The sequence below is a fragment of the Epinephelus fuscoguttatus genome, linkage group LG8 (genome assembly GCF_011397635.1).
Source record: "Epinephelus fuscoguttatus linkage group LG8, E.fuscoguttatus.final_Chr_v1".
Lineage (NCBI taxonomy): Eukaryota > Metazoa > Chordata > Actinopteri > Perciformes > Serranidae > Epinephelus > Epinephelus fuscoguttatus.
In genome coordinates this window covers 38810425-38835936 of record NC_064759.1, presented here as the reverse complement: position 1 = coordinate 38835936, position 25512 = coordinate 38810425, and the positions used below count along the sequence as shown (strand labels likewise).

Below are 25512 nucleotides of genomic sequence, written 5' to 3'. Positions count from 1 at the left end.
GGGACATAAGTTGGGGTGGAGAGAAACAAAGGGAGAATCAATCAGTCCCTCCAGGATTTTGTGATATTACAATAACAACAAATAACACAAATTCAGCCAATCCCCTTGGATTCTGCGCACCCTTGCGATTTTGTTCAATCACTACAGCTTTACCGCAAAATTTGACGATGTAAAATGGGTAAAAATCATCTCATCTTAGAGCTGCACACAGTGTATTGATCTGCTCAGGCCCTGGTGTGTGTCAGCCTCATCTGTAATGTAGCCTTCTCTTCCTGTCGATCACTGTCTTTACAGTCAGGTAGGTCTGTTTCATCCTGGTTAACTTCACTGTTGCATTCTAAAATATTCCTGACTGGCTCTGACAATGTAACAAAAAAAACTTTGGACCAGATGTGTTATATTTGTTTAATTTTATGCCAACATTGGCTCTGAAAATGCATCATATCATGATGTACATCATATGTAATTGTAAAAATATATATATATAGATATAGATATAGATATAGATGTAGATGTAGATATATATATATATGTGTGTGTGTGTGTGTATATATATGTATATGTATATGTATGTATATATATATATATATATATATATATATATATATATATATATATTTTTTTTTTTTTTTTTAATTCTTATGATGATTAAGGGATCTAATAAATGCACCCAAGTCTTACCCTGCTTTATTTTTCTGGCAGGTCATTGGCAAATATGTTGGCGACATTCTTATTAAAACAGGCATTTAAACACACAGGCAATACTGAGGTTATCAAAATGATGGAGGTCATGCCCACATATTGTACGATAGATTGATAATGTAACTATCATGACAGGCTCTGCTATGTATTTTGTCATTGGATTTAGAGGACTTGTTGAGATCAACAGACACAGGCACACCACTTGTATGGCAAAGAGTGCAAGTGCATAAAGCTATTCAATAATAGTAACAGGAGTAAATGTCATTCATTGCCTCTATCCTTGTTATTTAGAAATCACAGAAGAGGAAGCAGGTTGAGCCTGAGCGGACTGTAACCTCTGTCTCTAATATTTTCAGCTTGGTCTCCTCGCTGCCCTTCAGGCCCTGCTGCTGGCATCGTGTTATCATATTCAGGGGTGTTAGGTCCTTGGGCTACCGCCAGTGAAGAAACATGATTTTACATATATAAACCATTTATTCAGTAAGGGCAAAAAAGAGATGTCTCTCATGCAGTCAGTGTGGGAAAAATGTCATCGTTTTTTTTCCTCCCCCTTTTCTCGCCGGTAAGCGTGCAAGTAAATCTGCTTAACGGTTTTTCTGCTGTGGCAGTGACACTGTGTCCTGTTGCCCGATGCCTTTGGGCTTGGGTGAGAGATGTGGGGAGAATTTCATATCAGCATTAAGCACACTTATCAAGGAGAGTGCGAATGGGGTGGGGGGAGGCTGAATGACTGAGCATGAGAGAGAACAGTAGATAAACCTATCTGTCCTTTGTTCAAGCCACTTTGATTATCCGTATCTAAGCTATGTTTTTTATAAGGTAAGGGCTATTTTCACCCTGATGCAAATATCAACATATTGCTATTTGTACCAGGGTACAATTAGAAGTGGATGCTATTCGTACCCTGGATTATAGTGATGTGTGCGGTTTATACCCACCTTGGTGCAAATATTTGTAGCCTCATTTTGTAAAACTAAACTATTATCTTCTCAACCTCAACCCTCAGGACTTAGGTTAGCTACATAGCTAACTATTCTACCATTACAATGCAACCATGCCAAGTGTCTTTTCTTTAAGCGGATTTATGGTTGTGCTTAGACCCTACGCACGTAGCCTACACGTTTCCCACACCGTTGTGAGCATTTTTACTTCTGCTGTGGTGTGTCTGTGTCACTCTGCAGTTACACCTCCAAAACACTAGTCGGCAGCAGAGGTTTCTGTGAATTGCTGTAAAGTTTAGTTGATTCAAAACACACATTAAACATTGCTTAATAGAGATGATTTCAAACACAAGTACACAAATTGGCTTCACTACAACTCGCAGCATTTACAGACAAACACTTGTGTTAATCCGGACACATTTTCCCCACAAATAAAACATGCTAACATTATTAGGACAAGCCTACGGCATTTTACATTGTCTAAATTAGCCTAGAAACTAGCAATCTTTCCCTCTTTTCATATAAAACCAGGGACAACAGCAACATTTAACAAAGGTAACGGCACACAATTTGGCTCCATTACAACTCACAAGATCAACCGACAAAACAGCTGTCATACTAAACACGTTTTCCAAACAAATACAAAATGCTAACGTTATTAGCACAAGCCTATGGCATTTTACATTGTATAAATTAGCCTAGCAATGAGTGGAGATTTCCTCTTCTCATATGGAACCTGGATAAATCTCGAAGTATAAATCCCTGAAGGATAAATCATACATATGGCTTAAAATGCTATTTTAGTGGAGGTTTTACTGTCTTCACAATTTATTGTTTCTTATCTGTGAAATACAAGTAAATACAAGCTTTGTTTCCACTGAGGGAAATGGTGTCAGTGTACAGAAACAGACAGGAGGTCTGCGTCAGTTAGGTTTTTTGTACGCGCAAAGTTTGGTGTCACATGTCATACAGAGGTGAAAATAGCCTAGCTGAGAGGCCAAGGCTATTTATACAGGGGTGCAAGTACTTCTTATAATCTGTGCTATGATCACAGTGCATTATTGGTATCATTTAGATGCCATGAATTCTTCCTATAGTTGATTGGACCAATGTACCACTCACTGAGCTGTTGTTAGTCTTTGATTTACTAACTAGAGCAACATGGCAGGCATTTTTGAGACTCTACCAATTTTTTTTGTTCAATTCCTTTGAATTTATCCAAGAAATCTGATTTTGGAGAGAATTGAAGGGAAAAGCAGACAATGCATTTACAGAATGTTTTCATCTCTTTTTAATCTAATATGAAGATAAGTAGCATTGGAATCGTGATAATTGTTCTTGAACATAGATCAGCAAACAAACAGTCATCATCCAAACACTCTCTACAGTTTGCTGATTGGTCTGGCCTCCAGCTGTTGGGCTAAATTGCTTCTCAGTGGATGTTTCCCACACTAAACTGTAATAACAATGTGGAAAAGCACAAAATGTGACATAAAATACCAGACACTAACCAAAATTAATAAGAATACATAACAATTGAGTAAGTGAGTGTCTTAACAATTTAAAATGCACACGGAGCAAGGTGCAGATTAGTATAAGCTCCAATACAAGTTATTTTAAGTTAAAACACACCACTCTCCTTTACAGTATAGCATGCTTTATTCACCAAATTTGTTTGGACACAGTCGGCAGCCCATTCTCATTCCAGTCAGTGATCTGGGCTCCAAATATTGATGCAAAAGGGCACCTTTTGCAGTGATATGATACGCTACCAGGTTGCATCACCTGGTAACACCAACAGTAACTATGTAATGTAAAGAGCTGGAAAGTCCCAGGATGGGTCCAACAAACCCCGGACCAACGAGCAGAAATTACATTTCCTGTGAAAACAGAAGTGTTTTTTGAGAAGACACAATGCATGTAACCAGCGTAAATTGAAAAAATGTCAACAGACACAGAGGGATACCTAGTCATATCTAGATGTGAAAATCTACTGAAAAAGCAGCAGTATTTGACGAGTTGGGATGAGAGCTCATTGATCTCAAGCACCCAGATTAGGGCAAGATAGCAAATGATAATGCATGCACAAAACAACATGATAATTATCTTTTAAAAAACACTTTTTTACTCTCTTGGACACAGAAATGTTCAAATGACAAATTAAGTACAAAACATCCAACAGCATTTCATAGTACTCTTACTAATTCATCTACATCCATCGAGGATTAAAAGGGTTGAATCTCAAAATTCCAATTCAAATGAGCAATTTCTGTATTCTTCCAAACTCATTTTTTGAAGTTATTTGCAAACACACTATACTCGTATACAGTACTATATTCCAACTCTTAATATCCAAGTCAGTCACAGTACAGTTCACCTCAACACATCCATTGATTCAGTGGTATTCCCTTTATTATAGAGCAGTCACTAATTAAATGATGATGATGATGATAGTAAGTATGACCAGGAAAAAGTGTAAATATGTAAATAAAGGCGCTAAAATTAGATCAACACTATTTGTTTTGAAGCTAAAATGAGCTTCAAATAGTCGTGGCAGAAGTGAAAATAGTTTTAGCGAATGATGAAATGGAATAATGATGATTAAGAATGTCAGGTACTTGGTGATAAATATAGCAGTATAATGTGTTATTAATGTTAACAATCAAATGGTTTGGTAATAATGCAAAAGAAATGTCGAGCATGCAACCTAATTACTCATAGCATGTCATAAAAAAAGGAGCCCAGTTGCCAGAAGGAGATGTTGGCATGGTATGCTTCTGCACACCACAGATTAGTTTCATTTGCACATACAATACATATCACACCAACGTTTCAAAAGTGACATACTCAATGAGCTGACTTTCCCATCGACAGGTAGAGGGGGCAATAGGATGGCATGACACGGAGTACGTTTACATGCACACCATATTCTTGTATTATTCTGAATATCCTCAATATTCCGGTTGCGCACTAAACACGTGCATAACCCGATTAAGGTCACATTCCGGTTGGAGAATATTCTGAATAAGACCCCTGGCATATGCCTGTTTTAACCAGACTATGGTGACATGTATACACCTTAATCAGAAAATGCCCCGTACCGGAATATTCAGTAACGTCTGTGCATGCTCAATTCGCAAGAAATCCTGGGTTGTCGGTGTTGTTGTGGTTATGGCAAGCAGGGAGAACAGCAGAACTGGCTTCCTACCTTCATCCACATACTGCGGGGGGCTCTAGCTGGCGTGAACGGCATAAGCTGGAATGAAAGGTCCATACACTCCTGCGCTTTTTCTTCTCACTCTCGTCTTTCATTGTTGAGGACAAAAAGGATCAGCAGGAGTGTTATAGTTGTGCTGCAAAGGCGCAAGTAGGACAACACGGTGGTATGTCGGAAACAAACATTACAGCTTCTGTTCATTGGAAACACAACTTCTTCCTCTTCTTCTTCTGTATTCCCAGCAGACCAGACACCTATAGGCGTATCGCTGCCCCCCGCAGGTTGAGTGTTGCATTAAATCAGAGCGTTTCTGGTAAGCCAGTAGCCCGGGGTCTTTTCTGGAATATGCCGAAACACAGGAATATGTCAATTAACATGCAAACGGAATATTCCAGTTGCTGCAGCGCATATAAACATCTTATTTGGAATATTACCTGAACCAGAACGTTGACCTTAATCGGAATATGGTGTGCATGTGAACGTAGTCACTGAGACGCAGAGCACTATTTGAGACAAACAAACAACAAACCGTTTGTGTTTTTGCAACGTGTCACTGTGTTTCCAGCATGGATGGTGCAGAAGTTAGAAAAGCAGTTCTTGTATTTTTTTTTTTTTTTTTTTTACTAAAACCACTGTTTTTCCAGCTGGTAAACATGATCTTTTCCCAACCATAACCATGTTGTTTTTGTTCCTAAATCTAACCAGAAATTAACCACAGCATTGTTGAAATGTAGAATTTCAAAACATCCGCCACATAATAATGTGCAAATGTATCATATCCATGGATTGTAAAAACGTACAGTGCCAACATTTTGTGTGGCGACTGGATTGAAAAAGTTATTTAGTAAAGCTAGTGGTGGTCATTACATTATGATTTTGCTAACAGTTTAAAGAGTATTGAGGTGGCTGCAAAAAGCGAAGGGATGGACATCTCAAAGTCTGGGCATAAAAACACAAATTCTTTGCGTGACTAGATACCATTAATGGGACAATATTTCATAAATGTTGGTGAACCAACCATTTTACAGATTTACTCCCTTATTTATCTATAGCTTCCATCTCTCTCTCTGTCTCTCTCTGAGTTTTAGATCTCATTTGTGCTTCCCTACGAACAATATTGTCTAATTGAACCCAGGTATGTGCAGTGGTGGGCTACATAGACACCACGATGGTATTATGTGTAAATGCCACCAAGATCACAGTGTACCAACAACTGCAAAAAAGCAATAAAGCAAAAAGTTCTGTTCTTATGAACTTAACACTTTCACCACCTTACTGGTCATCATGAAATTATCAGTTTCTAAGAGGTGCAGCTCTCTAGGGGGGCAGCCAGAGCTAACAAAAATATTTTGATTCAGGTTTTTACAGTTAGTTTTCTTCAAATCTAATTAATCTAATAAAACATACATTTGAGTCCTCCTTTGTGACACTATTTGAATGACTCCATCACTGAAAACCATCCATCCAGCCAGCCTGTTTTTAAGATTTGGTTTGTTACTTGACAGATATACTTTTTTTATTTTATTTTTTTAATTTAACGTTTATTTAACCAGGAAAAGACTCATTGAGATTAAAAATCTCTTTTACAAGAGTGTCCTGGCCAAGACAGGCAGCAGCGATATACTTGGTGCATTGATAGTTTGAATTAATTTAGACAAAAGAAGATATGAAAATGTGAATACAGCATTACTAGGCAAATCAGCCCACATGTCGGTGTGCAGAGTACAGCTCCTGCAGGAAAGAGTGTTAATTTGGTTTGTGTACTTCCACTGGAACATGTTAACATGTTTTGTTGTTTCAGTTAAATAGCAAAGGCAGCAGCTCTCTGTCTCCCCACAAAGCACTGAAATACCAAGTAGGGAGCTATAATTAAAAGCTTATGGTGTAGGCGCAATGAGGTAACTTTTAAATGTTATATGTTCAAGGCATTTCATAACAGATAGCATGTGATGTCGAGGAATCATAAGCTACATCGCAGGCCCACATGGGTGCTTCATATGTAGTGGGGGCGGAGGTGCTGAAGAGGTCCATCACTCTCAGGATGGAGGGCTCACTTGCTGTTGAGAAGGAGACAGCCAGTCTTTTGTTTTGACTCACTGCCTGCGTTGTGTGTTGAGTGGATTTTCTTTCTCAGTAACCATCTGAACACAAGCATAGTGTGCTCATTTGTATCTACAGCATCTGAATTAGTATGGCTGAAACACTTGTCTCTGTTGCAGCCCCACTGTGTGATTTAAACTGATAAGATGTCGGGATTTTAACATAAAAAAAATCCTTTGTTCGACTTGAGTTCATGTAAGGCTGCAGACTGATCTATATTCAGGGTTGATTGGGAGCACAGAGTTACACTGAGCTGCTCAGCTCACAGTAAAGAAATACTTTCCCCTCTTTGTGGGCTATGGATTTGTCAGTATGCAGCGGCAACAGAAGGGACTTGAAATGACAAGCGTTGACAGCGAATGATGACTAATGTGCCTAAGGAGAGTGGATACGTCACCAAACGCAGTCAAATCACAATTGACATGACAGAGTCAGAGATGTGCTCCCTAAACCGGTCTACACCTGAGATACACAACAACTTACCCTCCAAAACACAACACAGGACATGTTCCACTTCTCTCCCCTGTCTGCACAGCACTGGCATGACAATGTTAAATGCTACTGCGGCTACACTCTGTTAAACATCAGTGTGGCACATAAATAATGTCACATAGATTTTGATAGTACTTTACATTGCAGCTCGGTAATAACACGGTGATAGGAAGATAATATTATGGAAACAAGTGGGTGTTACAATGGTAATAATACAGGCAACAAACAGGTTATATCTTATAATAACAATGACATATGTTTGTAATAGGGTTTATTATCTGTAACAGGGTAAGCATAGTGGGCCTGTGGGCAAATGGCAATCCTCGGAAACATTTTGTGCAGGCTCCAAACATGTCATACAATGCTTTCATTTTATTTAATCTTCAATTGTCAATTTCAATGCTTTAACTCTCAATACCTCACATTTAATACACTTAATGGCTACTGCGTCAAGCTGCACCACCCTAACAAGCATCTGTCAGGTTAGGGATGACAACCTCTAGAAAGCTACTGGTTGGCTATGGTGCTGATTGCTAAAGTTAGGGATGTGGGTGGACAACTCACATCTGCATTTTCCTGTGTGGCCCTTTACCATATGCTGGCTCCTTAAATTGGCACTCAGTCATCAAAACTGAAGAAAACCTCTAATGGAGGGAACAGAAAAGTTATAATATGATAATAAGTGAATTATAACAAGTTACTGATCAGGTCATGTTTTCACAATATTCGTAGAACAGAATTCCCAAGGAACACCAAAAAAAATAAATAAATATGAAAATTCTTCTTCCCTCACTCAATGAAAAATGCAAAACCACCTTTCTGTTTTTTGTATTATTGTTTTTCTTTGTCTTCAACTAAACACCAAAGCCATAAAACCATTAATTGGAGACACAGACAATAGTTTATGTCCAAATACCCATAATGAAAACCTTGAAATAATCCCACTATTGTAAGATTATCCTGTGTCACCAAATTATTGTTGCTAACAATATCACTACCTCTCTATTGACCATGGTACTGCCCTGGTGATTGATCCAAAAATATTACCCTCTTATCAACTTGTTATTTAAAAGCTGTAGTGTTAAGTGCTACTGGTTTCCATTTTGCTCCTTTAGTAGAGACAAGCTTACTTTGAGCTTCAGTGGAAAACAGGAAGTAATATATATAAAATATATTCCACCTTAGGGTTGCTCTGCTGTAGTTCAGCTTCTTCCATTGTGAATCGAAAGTGGTATTGTAACGTATTATATTGTATTGTATCATACTGTGAAGTAATTGGTAGCTTGCATAGCTATACTTTCAAAGTAGCTTCTTGAACACTGGGTTTAATAGGGATGCAGGTCTAACAGGAACGAATTTGTTTTGTGCCAAAATACCTGGAAGTCTGTAACAAATGACCAGGTCAGTCAGTAAAGGTTCCATTAACTGCACCAAATCAAATCAGGTTTTGCTCATGAGGGATTTTTAGGAGGTGAGTGAAGCTGGTGAAAAATATCACAGCTGATTTATTTGAGTGTAGAATCAGTAGTGAAAATTGGTCATTGGTTGGGGTCTCAAAATTAAATGGGGACTCAAACAGTCCATATAACTGGTAGCCTGACCATTATGTGTAAAGTCTGTGAGTTGAACCTTCATAATTCCAACTCATTTCTAATTCGAGAATACTCTGTTTGGTATTTGTCAGTTAAAAACGATTGTCACCTGCAAAGAAAAATAAATGTCATATATATATTTAAGAACAAAGTCAAAGTATTAAGTTTCTGTTTGGTATACACAATAAATTTTGAGTTTCTCAGCCATAGTGTCGGGATCTCCCACTGGCTCCCTTGAAATCATACATTAAACATTGTGGTGATTAAAGTGTTGTAATTTAGAAACAGGGGTAAGAAAACTGCTGGGTTCATTAGACTTTTCAGCACCTAAAAATGGGGTCACAGGCAGGAGACGGTTGAGAAACCCTGTTTGAGAACTGTCGCACAGCTCCCTTCACTCTTATTTTATGTGAATGAATGTAGTCACATGAGCAGGCGGCGTATGGTGACAAGTGCTTTCTGTAGTTTGATCACAGTCAGATCACGTTCGGAGTCCAGAGGAGGTGTCAATTTGGTTGGGGAATGTACTGAGAGACTTTTCTCTCAGCGAGGTCTCGCTCTGATTGCTGTGCTCTCATTTGGCCAAAAGAAGCAAACTAAGTGGGAGAGAGCACTTCAGAGTTCCAAGTAACTTCTCCAAACGAACAAGGTGTGAAAACGCCTTAAATCTCCCAGACGCCTCTTCAGGGGTCGTGCTGTCTATCAGCGCTTTTTCCCCTCCTCGCGGCTGACTCGCATACTTAATCAGCTTTTATTACTGAAGCCAGTTCACCTTAAAGAGGCTGATAGGAGGCTGTGCTGTGCCACACTTCCCTCTGCAGGCACAAGAGGAGACCTCCATGCATGGCTATTTGCCTCATCTCCACTCTGCAGAGTAAGACTGAAAGCATGGATGCTGTTGGCCTCTATAAACTGCAATATTTGCATGAAACCCTTGCTGGGAGAATCATGCACTGTATGTGGCACTTTCTCTAATCCCTGCTGCTTGCTGTCATATATTGGACTGTAAATCACCTTCATTGTGCTGATACCTTGTAAGGTATCAAACTGTGCCCAGCAAATTTGACTTTAAATAAAGTATGGTTTTCAAGACACAAGCAGAATGAAGTAATCACACAGGAGACGCTCATTAAGTGCGCAACTGATTTCTATGTGGATGAATATAACAATCTCTAGGTAACATGAAAACAACAGGCAAGAGGAGTTGCTTTTCCCTTTTGTAAAAATTTTTTGCTCATCCTCTATCAGAAGATCTGCAAGTTGCAAAGCTTTGGATCGAGCTGCAGTCTCTCCCACAAGTGTTCATATCAGCTAGTATCAGACAGATCCTTATGACTGGAGAAATGCGAGGCATGCAGCGCTGGTGACTGAGGTGCCAATCAGATGCTGCCGGCAGGCTTGTTTTGTTATTTTTTATTTTTTTCCTGGCCTCAAGTTTAATTGTGTTTTTGCTGTCTCTGCAGTGGCCCCAGTGTCAGATAGAACAGATGTCTGAATCGCAGTCTGACATTTTAGTCTCATGAAAATATACAGACCCCTTCGGAGTATGTTCTTTTCATCAGTCACACACAATAACAACAGTGGAAGGATTGACAGGAGGTGTCTGAGGACCAGCAGAGGTGAGCGCCAGCACTGAGGACAAGTTTGACTCTTAACGATTTCTGAAATGCAACAAAAGTTGTGAGACACTTCATTGTTCCCATATGGCAAGTTAATTTTTTGCATGTGTCCCTCACAGAAAGGTGAGGTCAGAGTTGGCTGTAGAGCACTGGCCGTTGGAGCTGCTGCAAATTCAGGGCCAATCAGTCACAAATATGTCCTTTAATGTTGTCCTGTCAGTTTCCTTGACTATGATGGAAGACATGATGTGCTAAAGGAAAGATGTAACAGAGAATTTCTTACAGTGCTGGGTAAATTCAGCTAAACTTTGACTAATGCTGCATTCATGTTATGTTGGCAAAATTACAAAATGGGAGCACTGAGAAAATACGTTTATTATTCTGACATGGCTTCCCTGCCACTAGCCCTGTAACTTAATAGTATGTATGTATGTATGTATGTATGTATACATATACATACATACATACATACATACTGGTCGGTTGATCAGTTGGTTGGTTGTTTGGTCGTTATGCTCTCGTCATTCGCTGGTCTTCCTTTATCAAAGCAGTGTGTCCACCAAAGCCTTTCTTTTCCCAGCTGAAAACGCCAGTTATTGTTGCCCAACACTTGTATTTGTCCTGATGATTGGGTCTTTGCTGTGTTTGCCCTGCCCCCTCTCCAATGTGATTGGACAGCTGGGGGTAGTGACAAGCACAGCATTTTACCCACAGTTGAAAATTTTGCCTCTCTCATTTTAATTTGCAAAAACGGATTAATAATTACAAAAGATATTCGGTGTTGGATTTATAATTGTGGATTTATTTTACCAAGTCTCCAAAACACACTGCAGTTCAAGGCTGGATTACAAAGCTTTTGAAAGGAACAGGATCACACCGTAGCCCTTGTACGAGTGTCAGGATGGCAAACACTAGCTACTGGGCTAAAATTAGTAAGTCTCTCGCGCATGCAGCGTTGCAGAGATATTTAATATTAGTAAAGTTATGTTGTATATGACTTTGTCAACCCGAAAGTTAACTTAGTGTCCAGCATGTCAGATTTTTCTCCTCAGACCTGTTAGTGGTGAGATGGACTTGTGCACGCAGCTCAGGTCCAAAAGTGTTAAATGTGTACAGTTTATTTTCAGGGATCACATTTATATTTCACTCCAAGCATTCCACTTGGCTGAACAGAGAGTTTATTTACCCTGGGCAAGTGTTAATGTTGAGCCCCGTGATAGAAAAAAAAATCACTTTGTTGGACACGCAGCGCTACCAGGTAGAGTGCGTTCGGTATACTGTGGCGATTTAGTTAATCTAGTGACAATCCGTGCAGATTTTTTTTCCCCATCAACCGATCCATTGGTGGAAGAGTAGGTAGAATTTCAGTTGACCATGATTTTTTTTTTTTTGTTTGATTACAGCCCTACAAACCAGACGTAAATTGTGTATAGCTCTTTTCAAATCAGCTGAAACAGTTAGTCCTTTCTACGTCCTGAACCTTTTCGCTCTGTGCTCCCATCTGTGCTCCAACAGTTGAGCAAGCTTGGAACCTGGCAGAACCTCAGTTAACTGTACCCTTTCCTTTAATATGCTATGTACTCAGCTTGTCTTTTATACAGGGATCCTATGATAGGGCAGTGACGATGTCCATTCATTGTGCCACCTTTGCTTTTACAAAGAACCAAACAACGCCAGCATAATGTAAGATGACATGAATTATTGTGAGCCAAAAAAGATTCAAGCTAATGTCCCTTTGAATATATTATGTCCGTAAGGCTACATGCTTCCCTGTTATAACTAACCTAACTTTCTACAGTATAGAGTATAGAGAGACTAACACCCAGGTCACACTGTCTGTATGAGCAGGTAGTGTGGCATAATGGCTTTGAATAGTGGAAAAACAGTCATTATAGCAGCAAGCAGCTCTGCATCAGCACGGTCTGTGTGAACACCGCAGCAGTTCAGCAAGGTAGCTGTCTTACACTGCTAACACAGGCAGTGTGGCTCGGGTGTAATGATAGGTCAGCACCTTGGTCTACTCAGTAATAAACATATAGTTTACATTGCCCATCCCCAGAAAGGGAAAAGGGGACTCATACCAGATAGTGCAGGAGCACTGTTGACTGATAGCCTTTTCATCCTTGGTTTCTACTTCTCCCTTTTTGTTGGGACTGGAGGCCTCATAAAAGACAACATTGTAATTATATATCCTTCCATTGCATTCCTTGCTATCAGCTTCTTTAAGCTACATTGTCTGACACCCAGAAACCAGTACCTGGCTAAGTGGAACCGGCTTAGCCACCCATAGTAACCACCTATAGTTTTGTATATCAGTTTGCATATCGAAGGCAGCAAGTATACTGTTATACCTGACTATCTTTTGCTTGTTTGTTGTTTATTTTGTTTTGTCCCATCTTGTCTGTATTCCCGTCTCCATCTACCCCTATGTGTGCATGCTGTCACTACCTTGACTTTTTTAGGTAGCCTGACCATTTAATTTAAGGCATAATTCATTATTATGGACTTAGACTCAGTCAATGTATTTGTGATAACATTGGATGTTTAAAAGTAATAACCAGTGAAGACTCCAAGGCACTCTCAGTTGAACAAAGTTAAAAAGCCTTTATTTTAATGGCTTGGTAACATTTCCCTTACCCTTTCCTTAGAAAACAAGGAAGACTCCAAGGCACTCCCAGTTGAACAAAGTTAAAAAGCCTTTATTTTAATGGCTTGGTAACATTTCCCTTACCCTTTCCTTAGGGAAATGTTACCAAGCCATTAAAATAAAGGCTTTTTAACTTTGTTCAACTGGGAGTGCCTTGGAGTCTTCCTTGTTTTCTCAGTCTAAAGATTCCCTTCCAAAGAGCACCTCAACAAAACTTGTCTTGAGTCCAGGAAGCGCTCTTAGACTGACATTTTGTAATAACCAGTGAAGTTGACTTTACAACCATTTTTAATGACCAATAGTCATCATTTAGGGCCATTAGTTGACTTGTCACTTGCATGTTTACTACATTAATTTAATTATTGAATTATATGTTTTAGGTGGGGCAACACAGTGGTTCAAGTTCAAGGTTTGAGAAAGAATAGTTTAAATAACATTGTTAACACTGTGCTATATTACAGAGAAATACAAAACAGTACCAATGAACCTTCATTAATATAGGCCTATATTTTATCTACAAGTGCACGTCACACACTGAGCGAGCCGCCTGTTAATTACACTGCTGGCAAAGCAGTAATGGTTATGCTAAGTGGCGAATGGGCATGTAACTACTTACATGTTTTAGATGATACATCATGTTTGTAGTCGATGAATAATAGAGCTTACATATCACCTTGGGTTCATCCTTCACCTTCTCAAAATGATCCCACACTTTGGATTTCCTAACGGACGTTTTATTAACTAGCTTGTGTAATAACTAGGGTTGGGCATCATTTGAATTTGAACAGTTCTCGATTCTCGATTTTGATTCTTTATGGTCAAAAAAGGTTGCATGCTTATTTCACAGAGGAAATTTTTATTTAAAAAAAAAAAATCAGATAAAGTCATCATATAAAATCATATAATCATAAAATCATAACTTGCTTTGTGTGACACATTTGAATGCCCTCATATAGTGAAATCTTGTGTTAGTATCTTGTAACAACAGCCACTGCTTTTGGGGCACCATTTCAAAATGATACTGAGGCCTATGTTTATAATAATAATAATAATAATAATAATATAGTGGAGACACATTACAATTGTCATCTCGGAAAGGTTGGCCTAACCCCAGGGACAGAAGGTGAATGATGACGGACACACAGACCTCTGCTCTGATGCTTTACCTATTCATACTCTCAATCCCAGATTCTGCCACAGAGGAAAAAAATATTTTTATTTTTATTAAGCTAACGGTTCCTCCATATTGAATGCTATAAAGTATTCAATCACCAATCACACAGCAACACATTCTCACCCTGACCTCATCACATTTTGCCACTTCGTCATGGACTTTCCACATCTACCTATGAAGTGAAAGGTAGCCTGGGTGTGTCATTATTTTAATAATTACTTTAAATTACTTTAAATTTATCATATTGACCATGAAATCGTCTTTAGTAAATGAAATGAAAAATAAAAATAAAATAAAATTAAATTAAATTAAATTAAATTAAATTAAAAAAAACACGTATTTGTTGGTTACATTTGCATCACATCTGGGGACGTATGCTCATTGGTCCGATGCTTGACCTATGACCTACTGGTTTGATTCGTTGCGTTGCCATAACGTCAAGAGAGCGCAGTGAGTTAGCAAGACGGCACTAGCATTTCTCACAGTGAGGCAAGCTATTATCGGACTGAAATAACACCTTGGACGGAGAACGGATATAAGAAAGAAGCTACACAGTGCTGCCTCTTCAAGCTCCATCTACGGAAGAGGGAGCAAATGCACACGGCCTGCAGCACCGCTGCCTCTGAAGCTAGCAAGCTAGCAATGCACCTGCTAGCCTAAATGCTACCTGTGGAATAGCACCCATGGATGACGTCAGGACCGACCAGCCAAACCAAATTGTTTTACAGCGGTACCCTGCCAGCATTTTCAGCAGAAGGAAGCGTTCATTTGTCCCTGATTGGTATCATAACTGAGACTGGCTTGAATACAGCATCAGCACCAACTACGAAAGAACAGGTATTATGTCTCTCTCACTGATGATGTGGGATTTCTGACAGAAAACCAGCTGCCTCTATTAGGGAAGAAAGATGCTTTTGATAACATGTCTGAGGGAGGGAGCAGCCTTATTCTATCCTTACTGGACTATACAATTTAAAAAGACCTGGATTTGGCAGCTGTCGTGAAAGCAATCCCATGCAGCCACATACACAAAAAAAAATTAAGCACAAGTGAAAGTTGTTTAGGAACTGTTTGGGAGAACGGAAATTAAAACGTATGAACGGTTCCAATGGAATTGATATTTTGGAATCAGTTCCACTCGGTTCTCGGTTCTTGGTTCTCGGTTCTCGGTGCCCAACCCTAGTAATAACTTAAGGTACCAGCCCTGTTAACTAACATGACTCCTGTCAGACTGCTGAGCATGGCCACTTCCTGTGTCTGTCCTTTCAAATTGAATTCCCACATGATCCAGTCATCTAGGTTTTGATTTACTTTGACACGATGCAGCTCCAAATAGAGAGATCACATCTTTTTTTGTTTGTTTTTTCTGCGGCTAAATGACCAATGAAATATTGCTAACTAATGACCTTTCTGGTCAACTATGAGGGGGCAGCCCTACTTATGTGATACTGTAGTTCTTTTGACAAAGTGATAATAGTGTCAGAACTTCCTGATATCTGCAGCTCAGAATCACATCTATGAGGTTGATGTAAATGGTTTTCCCCTCTGCTGCTTGGAAGCCCATTTAAAGTATGTACAATGTAATGTGGCATTAGTGAGTAAGTAATAAGTATGTATTGTTGGTTGAAAATACCCACATCGTAATTGTATATTGCTGGAGCCAGGAATAATGGAACCACAGTATTACCTTTCCTATCAAAAAGGACTGACCTTCCTTTCTTAAGCTTACAAATAAGAAATGGCATGCCTGTTTTCAGAATTTAGGGAACTTAGTATCTTATGGAAGAATAATTACCAGACCTCCAAGAGTGCTTTCACACCTGCATTCAATACAGTTCAAATAAACTCTGGTGCATTTAACCATTAGGTTCGGTTCATTTAGGCTGGATTTAAAGCTGTGATTTGAACTTGGACCAAACAGCCATACCAAATACCACCAGGGGAAGGTGAGTCTTGGTTCATTTCCAAGCGCACAGACTGATGGTGGACTACCTTAGGATTGTGTGATAATAGATATGGGACATTAGTGTAATTTCAAATGCTAAAATACTATTAGATTTATACAAGCTATCCAATTATATATAATTATAAAAGATCCACTGTAACATTCAACCATGGTAACGAATGTTAGTGTGAGGATTTTCTCTGTACACAACAAAATGAAAAGTAGTTAAAACGTGAATGAAACGGCCACACAGATGCCAAGATCCCTAATTTTTACACGGCCGCTGTCTATTATTGTCCATTACATAAGATATCCAAGACCTGAACTACTGTAATGCTCATACCACTTACTACCAAATATTATCTTTCTGCGCACCAGAAAAATCCCAAGTATTTTAAAAAGTAGTAATTCAAGCAGACACACCACAGCTAATTTCAGAAGCATTCCCAAAGCTAATAAAAATATTTACCTTGTCTATTTTTGATGGAGCTGAGGCTCTGCACATAGCAGATCAAGTTTCCCCACTAAAAGGCACTGTCTGTGAAATATACTAACTTTGTAGTGCTGCGGTTGACACATCTGACCGTAACATATTACTGGACAGACCGGAATACTGGGTGGGACTCTCTGCTCTGCCCTCAACTAAAATCCTATCTGTACGATGGAGACTATTTTGTGTCAGTTGGTCCTCACAGATATGTATGACAGCAATGACATGTGGTGTTCCCCAAGGGTCCATTCTTGGCCTACCTCTGTTCAACATCTATATGCACCAATAGCTCAAATGTTGGAAAATAACAACAAAAATATGTCCTACCACAATTATGCAGATGACACAGATTTACATTACAGCAAATTCAGATGATTATGAACCAATACAGACCCTGAATTAATGTGTTGAATAATCAGTGATTGGATGCCCCAGAAAAACAGACACAATTAGAAATCATATACAGTTGCTCATCTTGAAGTCCTAATGTGTAAGACCCCAAACCATGTCAGAAATCTAGTTCTGAACTCTGCCCTAAATTTCAAAACCCATATCGACAGAATAAAAAAAATCAGCCTACTTGTTGAGAAAACTTGTTCATACCTTTTTCCTTTTGGACTTGATTATTTTAACAGGCCTCTGTAACAATCAGTTGGACAACTGCAGAAAAGTAGAACACATCACCCCAGTTCCAGTTCCTTGCATTGGCTTTCCATTAATCAAAGAATTGATTTTGTCCATCCATCCATCCATCCATCCATCCATTTTCATCAGCCTATCCGAGGCTGGCTCACAGGGGCAGCAGGCCAAGCAAAGCACCCCAGATGTCCCTCTCCCCAGCAATGTTTTCCAGCTCGTCCTTGGGGACCCCAAGGCGTTTCCAGGCCAGATGAGATATGTAATCCCTCCGGTGTGTTCTGGGTCTGCCCCAGGGCCTCCTACCAGTTGGAGGTGCCTGAAACACTTTCAGTGGGAGGTGCCCAGGAGGCATCCTGATCAGATACCCGAACCACCTCAACTGACCCCTTTTGACGCAAAGGAGCAGCAGCCCTATTCCAAGCTCCTTCCAGATGTCCGAGCCTTATCTCTAAGGCTAGGCCCAGCCACTCATTTCGGCCGCTTGTATCTGCAATCTCATTCTTTCAGTCACTACCCAGAGCTCATGACCATAGGTGAGGGTTGGGACCAGTAAATCGAAAGCCTGCACCACTGCAGAAGCTGCACCAAACCACCGATCCATCTCACGCTCTGAAGACCCCGAGACACATGAACTTTCTCGCTGGAGGCAGTAACTCTCCCCCTACCCAGAGGGGTTTTAAATAAATAGTTTAAATAATATTTTAAAATATTATTATTAACCTACACTGAATGGTTTTGGGCCAAAATACATGTATGATATGCTGCTCTTTTACAAGACATCCAGAACTTTTAGATCATCTGGGATTGGCCTACTCACCGTGCCCAGGCTCCAAACATGCAGAAACAGCTCTCAGTTATTATGCACCAAAAATCTTGAGCACTTGAGCACTCTACTAAAAACCATCTTTGGGGGAAAAAAAAAAAAATTGTATTTTGTATTAGTACTTTGAACTTGTAGTTTGGCAGATGTCCCCTCTGCTAGCATGGAGGGGGCGGAGTTTATGACCTATACTGCAGCCAGCCATTAGGGGTCGATCAAGAGGTTTTGGCTTCACTTCTTGGGAGCTGTCATGTTGTACATCTTCATATACAGCCTAGGGTTACTACCCACTGAAGATCTGTGGCTTATAACTTTTTGCCTTTCTCAAGGTCTATGCTTCTTAAATCCTTTAAATTTACTGTTATTGTTTGTGTGTTTGTTGTTGTTATAATGTTGTATTTGCCATTTTTATTTGATTTATATATTTATGCTTATGTTAAGCACTTTGAATTGCCTTTGTGTCTGAATTGTGCCATATAAATAAACCTGGATTGGATTCAAGATTGGTTGTTTATATTTGCTGTCAGTTTATTTTAATTTTTTTCCAGCTTTGAGCAGCTCCTCTGTCTCATCTGTGCAATGCATTGTGGGAACATAAATTCATCAACAGCAATCTCAAAATTCAACTGTATTTAGTATTCATGCAGTCTGGGTTGAGTGTACTGCATTTTGTCACTTTTTCGACGTGAACCACAGACTCAACCCCAGCTCAGGATTAGTATGTAGTAGGGATTTGATGCATGTCATGTGTGATGACCTAACAGACTGAACTTACAGGCCACTGTACTCTTTATTTCTTTAGTCCAGACCAAGTGAACCAAACTAAAGGTGTCAAAGCAACCCTAGCCTTTGACTACATTCCTTGCACCTGATCAGGTCCACACAGGAACTGAAGCAGAAACTATCTGTGAGCAGTGTTGATATACTTGCCCTGGGTGATAAGAAAATCTCCTGTAGTAAACCTGTTGTTGGAAATATAATAGAAAAATCTCCGGCCCTGGTTCCCAGCCCAAAGCCAGTATCCAGTGGCTGCTAGATGAGCAGAATTTAAAGCCCATGAAATATGGAAAAGGGCACAGTGTTGGCCTGAAGCCTGGCCACCCACTCAGCCCTCAGGCAGGGGTCCCAACCCATCACATCACTGCCTTCTCCCTGTGTGTGTCTCTGTCGCTGCCTATTCACTTCCACACACTATTTGCTAAATTGGTTACACACTGTTCATGTCATTATGATGAAATGAGGCCTGATTGCCCAATACTTTGCCAGGTAAAATAAATTTGTTATTCTATTACAGCATGATAGACAGGGTTGCCCAAAGATAAATACAAAAAAGTCTTTAGCATCACAAGGTTTGCCAGGGGCCATTTTGGCTCGATTCAAATGGATTTTGCCAAGTGGCAGGATGGCTGCCAGTTTCCACAGCAATCTCTGCCACCTGTGATGGATGGCCCAGTGGGTTAGGCTACACAAACGCAGCTGTGATTGCATGGAGCCATAATGGAGGAAAGGGGGGACCTGTGAGCAGGAGATAGACAGAGGTTTTATAAGCTTCATATTGCTTTGAGCTGAAACACTGAGAGCAGATTCAAAGCTCGGGGACTGCGGAGAATTAGCTGCGGTCAACCATAGCTGCACTAGTTTGCTCTGTTCCCTGACAGGGAAATAATTGAACAAAAACTTTGAACTGCTGTTTTTTTAAACCTTGAGGGGCAGCAGCACACTTGATTTAGAATTTCATTTTCTTACAAATCCATGCATATACTGTATAGTTGGACATCTGAGGTCTTGTGCCAGGCATCTTAAATTACACAAGTCATCCAAAAACCGTGGCAGTTTGATCTGATGTTTCTTAGGGAAATCTTATAGATGCCAATTATATTAAGCACACCACCAGAATACTTGCCATTATGCCAAGTAGCAAAGGGTCACTGGCAATTTCCTAAATTGTTTTGATTTTCTATGTCCTTTATGATGACTAATCTGAATATCATTGATCAGGGGAAAAACAAACAAACAAACAAACAAACAAACAAACAGAAAAAAGACAAGACACTTTGGGTTCTGGGAAAGTGTGATTGGCATTTTCAGATATTTTATAGACAAAACAATTTACTGACTGATAAAGAAAACAATCAGCAAAATTAATGGATACGATTTCCAACCCAAAGAGGCAACTAACCATTTCTGGCAAAGTTCCATGGCCTTATACTTTAAGTTTCTGATTCTCATCCCAACTGCTTCACACCTGACCAACTGAAGCAAACTTGTGGTCACCAAACAAGACATTCAGCATTTGAAGCATTTTTGCCATTATAATTACAAAGTCACTGACAAACACAAAAATTCTGGGTAACATGCAGTCTTAACTGGTAATAGTGGTATTCTACATCACAAAGAAGTCAACTCAAAAGATGTGTTCCAAGCCACTCGCCAAAAGAAATGTTGGCATTGTAAGTTTCTGCAAACCATGGCGACATGACATTTGTATGCTATTATTTATTATGTTATCATGACACTTTACAGTCCTGTATGTGTCAAGAGCACTATGGCTAGTATGTGGTTAGGTGTAGGTCAAAAAAAAATTGGTTATGGTCAGGATAAATACTCGCTTTTGGTGGCACAATCCCATTTTTTTTCTTTTCAAAAAGTAATAAATTCAGGCAAAAAAAAAAAAAAAAAAAAATGGTAGCAATAAAAAAACATTGATGGTATTTCTAAGAGCCAATGGCAAGACCATTGACATAATTAGTACAGTCCTGTCACCAGAAGAAAATGTTGGCATTGGAGATTTTAGCAAATCATAGACACGTAACATTTGAATGTTTTATACATATTATATTAATGTTTCTAAAGTGATGTAGTATTTGAGCTGACTTTGTCATTAGGAGATGGAGAGGGTGGTGGATGGTGTGGCACCTACAGGTGAGACTCCTGCCAAGCCACTGCAGACCACTGTTATACCACTGTGACCAAAGAGCAACAAAAGTGTTTGTGATTTAGGGAGTCATTGCTGTGTTTCCATGTTTTGTTTTTGTGCCCCCTAAACCAGGTATTTTAAGTTTAAACATGATCTTAACTTACCATAACCAAGTGTTTTTGTGCCTAAACCTAACCACACATAAACCACGCATGGTTTAAACGTAAAGGCCATCGTTTCCACTACATGATAACATGCAAATGTTGCAAAAGCTTACACTGCCAACACTTTTCTGGTGATTGGGTTGATTAATAAGTCATAATTAGGGGTTTCCTATATCTATAATGTGTTCTTAGCCAATCAGTGTCAGTGACTGATGTCAGACAGATACCCAGTTGAATAGTTAGGTAACATCCGTATGTGTTTCCTCCACAGAGAGACATGCTGGATGTCAGTCAAATCATGAAGGATCTGGCCAGTATGGTCCATGAACAAGGTGACGCCATAGGTAAGGTATTGTGTGTGTGGTTAGTGTGTGCTGAATGTTGCTTACACTGTTGTCCCTGACTCAATTAGCGAAGATAACCTTTGTGGTCATGTTTTAATTTGATGTGCTTGATTAATAACACAAGCTTGAAAATTCTGCTGGGCAAAACAAACTTTGTAACCTCCACCTCCCTGCCACGCTGTTAAGATTCTTTGATGAGAAGCAAAGTGCTCTGGGTTTAAACAAACAGTGGACTGTTAGAGAAAATCCATTTAGACACCCTGATATCTGTAAACGGCTCTCCACACCCTGCAGTGATTTAAACTTGGCCAAAACAACTAAACGTAGCACACAGATATAGGGCAGATATAGAGGCTTTGCTGCTGGGTCACAAATCTGCCATCAGCTATGTCTGGCTCCATCATGAACATTCACTAGAGAATTGGTTGATGCTCACTAAAGTCAAATGGCCACGGAGAGACATACCTGAAAAATATTGTGGTGATGGGGTTGTAGATCAGTTGTGGGTAGAAGTAAAATGTCTGATAAGGAAGATGACTGTCTAAACTGAGATGATTGTCTTTAGCTATTTGGTGCTGCACAACACTTTCAGCAGTGGCTGAGGGAGAGTCAGTTCATTTACATTTTGTTTTTTGGCTTACTTAGCCAAATAAATAACTGGGGGGCTAATTTAACCTCCTAACCTTAAAGAGCAACTTGCAAGCTAAATTTAGATTCATACTTAATATTTCCTGAAAATAGTTCAGAGGAAAAAGTAAGGAGCAGTTAAATAGGAGCAGCGCACTTGTAGTGAAAATGATCCAGTTAATTCATTCAGTACCAGTTAATATAGCCTACGCTTCCAAACCCTGCGTAACCAACTGCATTATCACTGCATTATAGTCACTTGCTTCAGGCCATCTTGAATTTAATTTCACTAGCACAGCCTGCAAACTGTAGTTAATGACATGTTCATTTTCTACAAACCATAGCTCACAGAGACGACGGAAAAGTGTAAAGTTATTGGTCAGTTCCACAATTGTCTTTGAAGTGTAGACGCACGCAAGTTGGATTTTTTAAAACCTAAAAGCTCTTTTCTTGAGTTCTTCTGGTGCAGACAGACTGTAATGCTAAATGGCTAGTTAGTAAGCTGTACCATGTGCAAATTTGTGAATCCTAGGATAACGAGCCTACGCTCCCTATGATTGGCTAGTCCTCGTTGCCTTTCTTGATTTGATTGGTTAGGTTTAGGCAAACACAGTGGGATTGGATAGGGTTAGAGTAGAATGTCAGAGTAAGTCACTGAGAGGCAGGATAAATCAGAGTAAGGCGGGCAATTCCTTCACTACTCCAGGATTCACAAATTCATGTACTTGTTCGGCTGTGTAATTTTGTAAATGTAAAAATTATTAGTGTTGCAAATTGTTTGTATCACACGTTGTGTGCCACAGTGTTTTACCCTGTTGGATAATTAGTTGTGGTTATTAATTGTTGTGTTATAAAATTAACCCTTGATAAGAAGAGTAGACAGTTCAAAGGGTTCCCCTCTCAATAGACTCGACACAGTATATCTTGACTGTTTTGCTGTTATTGGGGAACACTACAATGTAATTTTGTAAGTGATGGAGTTGCAGCAGTTGTTTCAGCTTTACGTTGGTACGGCGGTATATGAAAAAAATCATATCTTATGGGAAATTACAACCAGTATAGGCTACCTGATCAACCGGTATACCGCTCAGCACTATGTGCCCCATGTAGTTTGGCTGTTAAACAGCCAGTAATAGTTTTGTTATAGCCTGATATGTGATCATAGACTTTATAATCTTTATAATATAGCCTATAAATAATATATAAAATAGCAAACTCAACATTCACAAATAGCAGACAAACAAAATGACACTGATGGGAATGGGGTTATGTTATAGGTTGCTCCAGTGCATCATCAAGCAGTCTTTTAGGCCTGCCTAAAAAATCAGAAATCAGAAATACTTTAATTTAAAAGAAAACAGTAATAAACAGTTTAACAGTCTAATTCCACCATTCAGTACCACATAGTTCCTGGTTTTTCAAGTTTTTTCTATTTCTATTTGTTTGGAAAAAAAATCACTGATTTTACTTCAACCAGAAAACTAAAATTCTTCTTCTACCTATAGCAGGAACCAATTTAAAGTTGGCTCATAAAAGCAGAACTATGCAGATTCATATAAATATCGAAGCTTCGTTTTTGACCAACACATAAATTTCATAAAAGGCTCTTGCTGACTTAGCAGGTAGAACTTTGGGAGAAATCACTGGTAGAAGCACAAACCTAAGGGATATAATCTTTCAGGCATACTATCAACTTTTCAAGCTTGTGTGTGTCCTGTGCTTGAATACTTCGCTGGGGTTTAGGGCCTTAGAAACACTTCAATGTGCGGATCAGTGCAAAGAATGCCTTAAGATATTTTCTGGGGCACAAGGGATGTGTATATCTCAGTTATGGATCAGTTCCTTCATACAGAAGAAAGCAGGCTGACAAGTAAGATATCTGTATTGGATAAACAAACCACTGGCTATCTGTAACAAAAGCTCAACATATGTTTGTTAAGTTTAAAAAACATGCTTACATGATTTGATTAGCAAATGAATGATGGCTTTAATGCTTAAAAAGGCCACTTTATTCTCTGTCCCTTGTTCTCACAATGGTGAAGATGATAGCTTTCTGAGAGCATCGCAAGTGCTACTATCACCAAAGACATGAATTCTTAAGGGTACAAGGCCCTCTCCAAACCTTGGTATTGCTGTCTCAACAGTGTGTAACATTGTTAGGAAGTTTGGTCCTCATAGAACTCTCAAGAACTTCCAGGGACATGGGGGGGACAAGTACAGTCAATGGGAGAAGTGGTCGAAGGTTGATGTAAACTATGGATCTATACCATGTGTCACACACTAAACCAAGAGGAGCTTCATGAGTGGAGGCCAATAAGGACCCCACTGCTGAATGAAAGACATAAAAAGACATGAATGATCTTTGTCAAAACCTTACTAGACAAACTTCAGTATTTCTTGGCAAATGTTGTGTGGACAGATGAAACCCAAACAGAGCTTTTGGGCAATACACCAGTAATTTGTTTATAGGCAACAAAATTAAGCTTATAAGGGCAAGAACACCCCACTTACAGTTTAACATGGGACAGGATAATGTTGAATGATTTTTTTTTTGTTTGTTAAATAACTAGACATCATATTAAAATATTCTGGTGATACAAAGTTTCCATTTCCATTTATTTCTGAAGATACCACACAGGTCAAAAAAAAATTAAAGGGTGTCGTAAATATTGACTAGAACTGTACAAAATGAGTTTCCTTTCTTTTTTTTTGTTATTGCCTGGGAACTGTTATATACTTTATAAACAGATATTGGTTTTGTAAATTTGGTTGATGCTGAAAGACTGAGTTGGCTGTTTGCATTTAAAAAATTAAGTTCAGCTAGTTACTGAGCGAAAGCCTGAGAGATGAGAAAAAGCTCTTTATTAGGATAGACTGTAGGTGTGTAGCAGTTGTTTTGGTTTACAGTTTTCTTTATAATGCTGTATAAAGATGTGTATTTTGTTAAATAGTGGCATGGTGGATGTATAGCTGACACAGAAACAAAAATGTTGATCTTAGTAGTTTTTTTCTTTCTGTAGTTTTTATACAACAGTTGAGCTCTATGTGACAAAAGATTGAGATATAGACACCTTTCATTGTT

At 39.2% G+C, this 25512-nt stretch overlaps 1 protein-coding gene across 2 annotated transcripts in view; it reads left to right on the top strand.

The window, feature by feature from the left end:
• The window catches only part of tsnare1 (T-SNARE Domain Containing 1), a 311127-nt gene that overhangs the window by 180989 nt on the left and 104626 nt on the right, over positions 1-25512 (top strand). For both annotated transcript variants that reach the window (XM_049584042.1, XM_049584041.1), the window contains one exon: positions 21731-21803. In XM_049584042.1, the coding sequence (XP_049439999.1) occupies positions 21731-21803 (73 nt within the window). The remainder of the gene's footprint in view (positions 1-21730; positions 21804-25512) is intronic.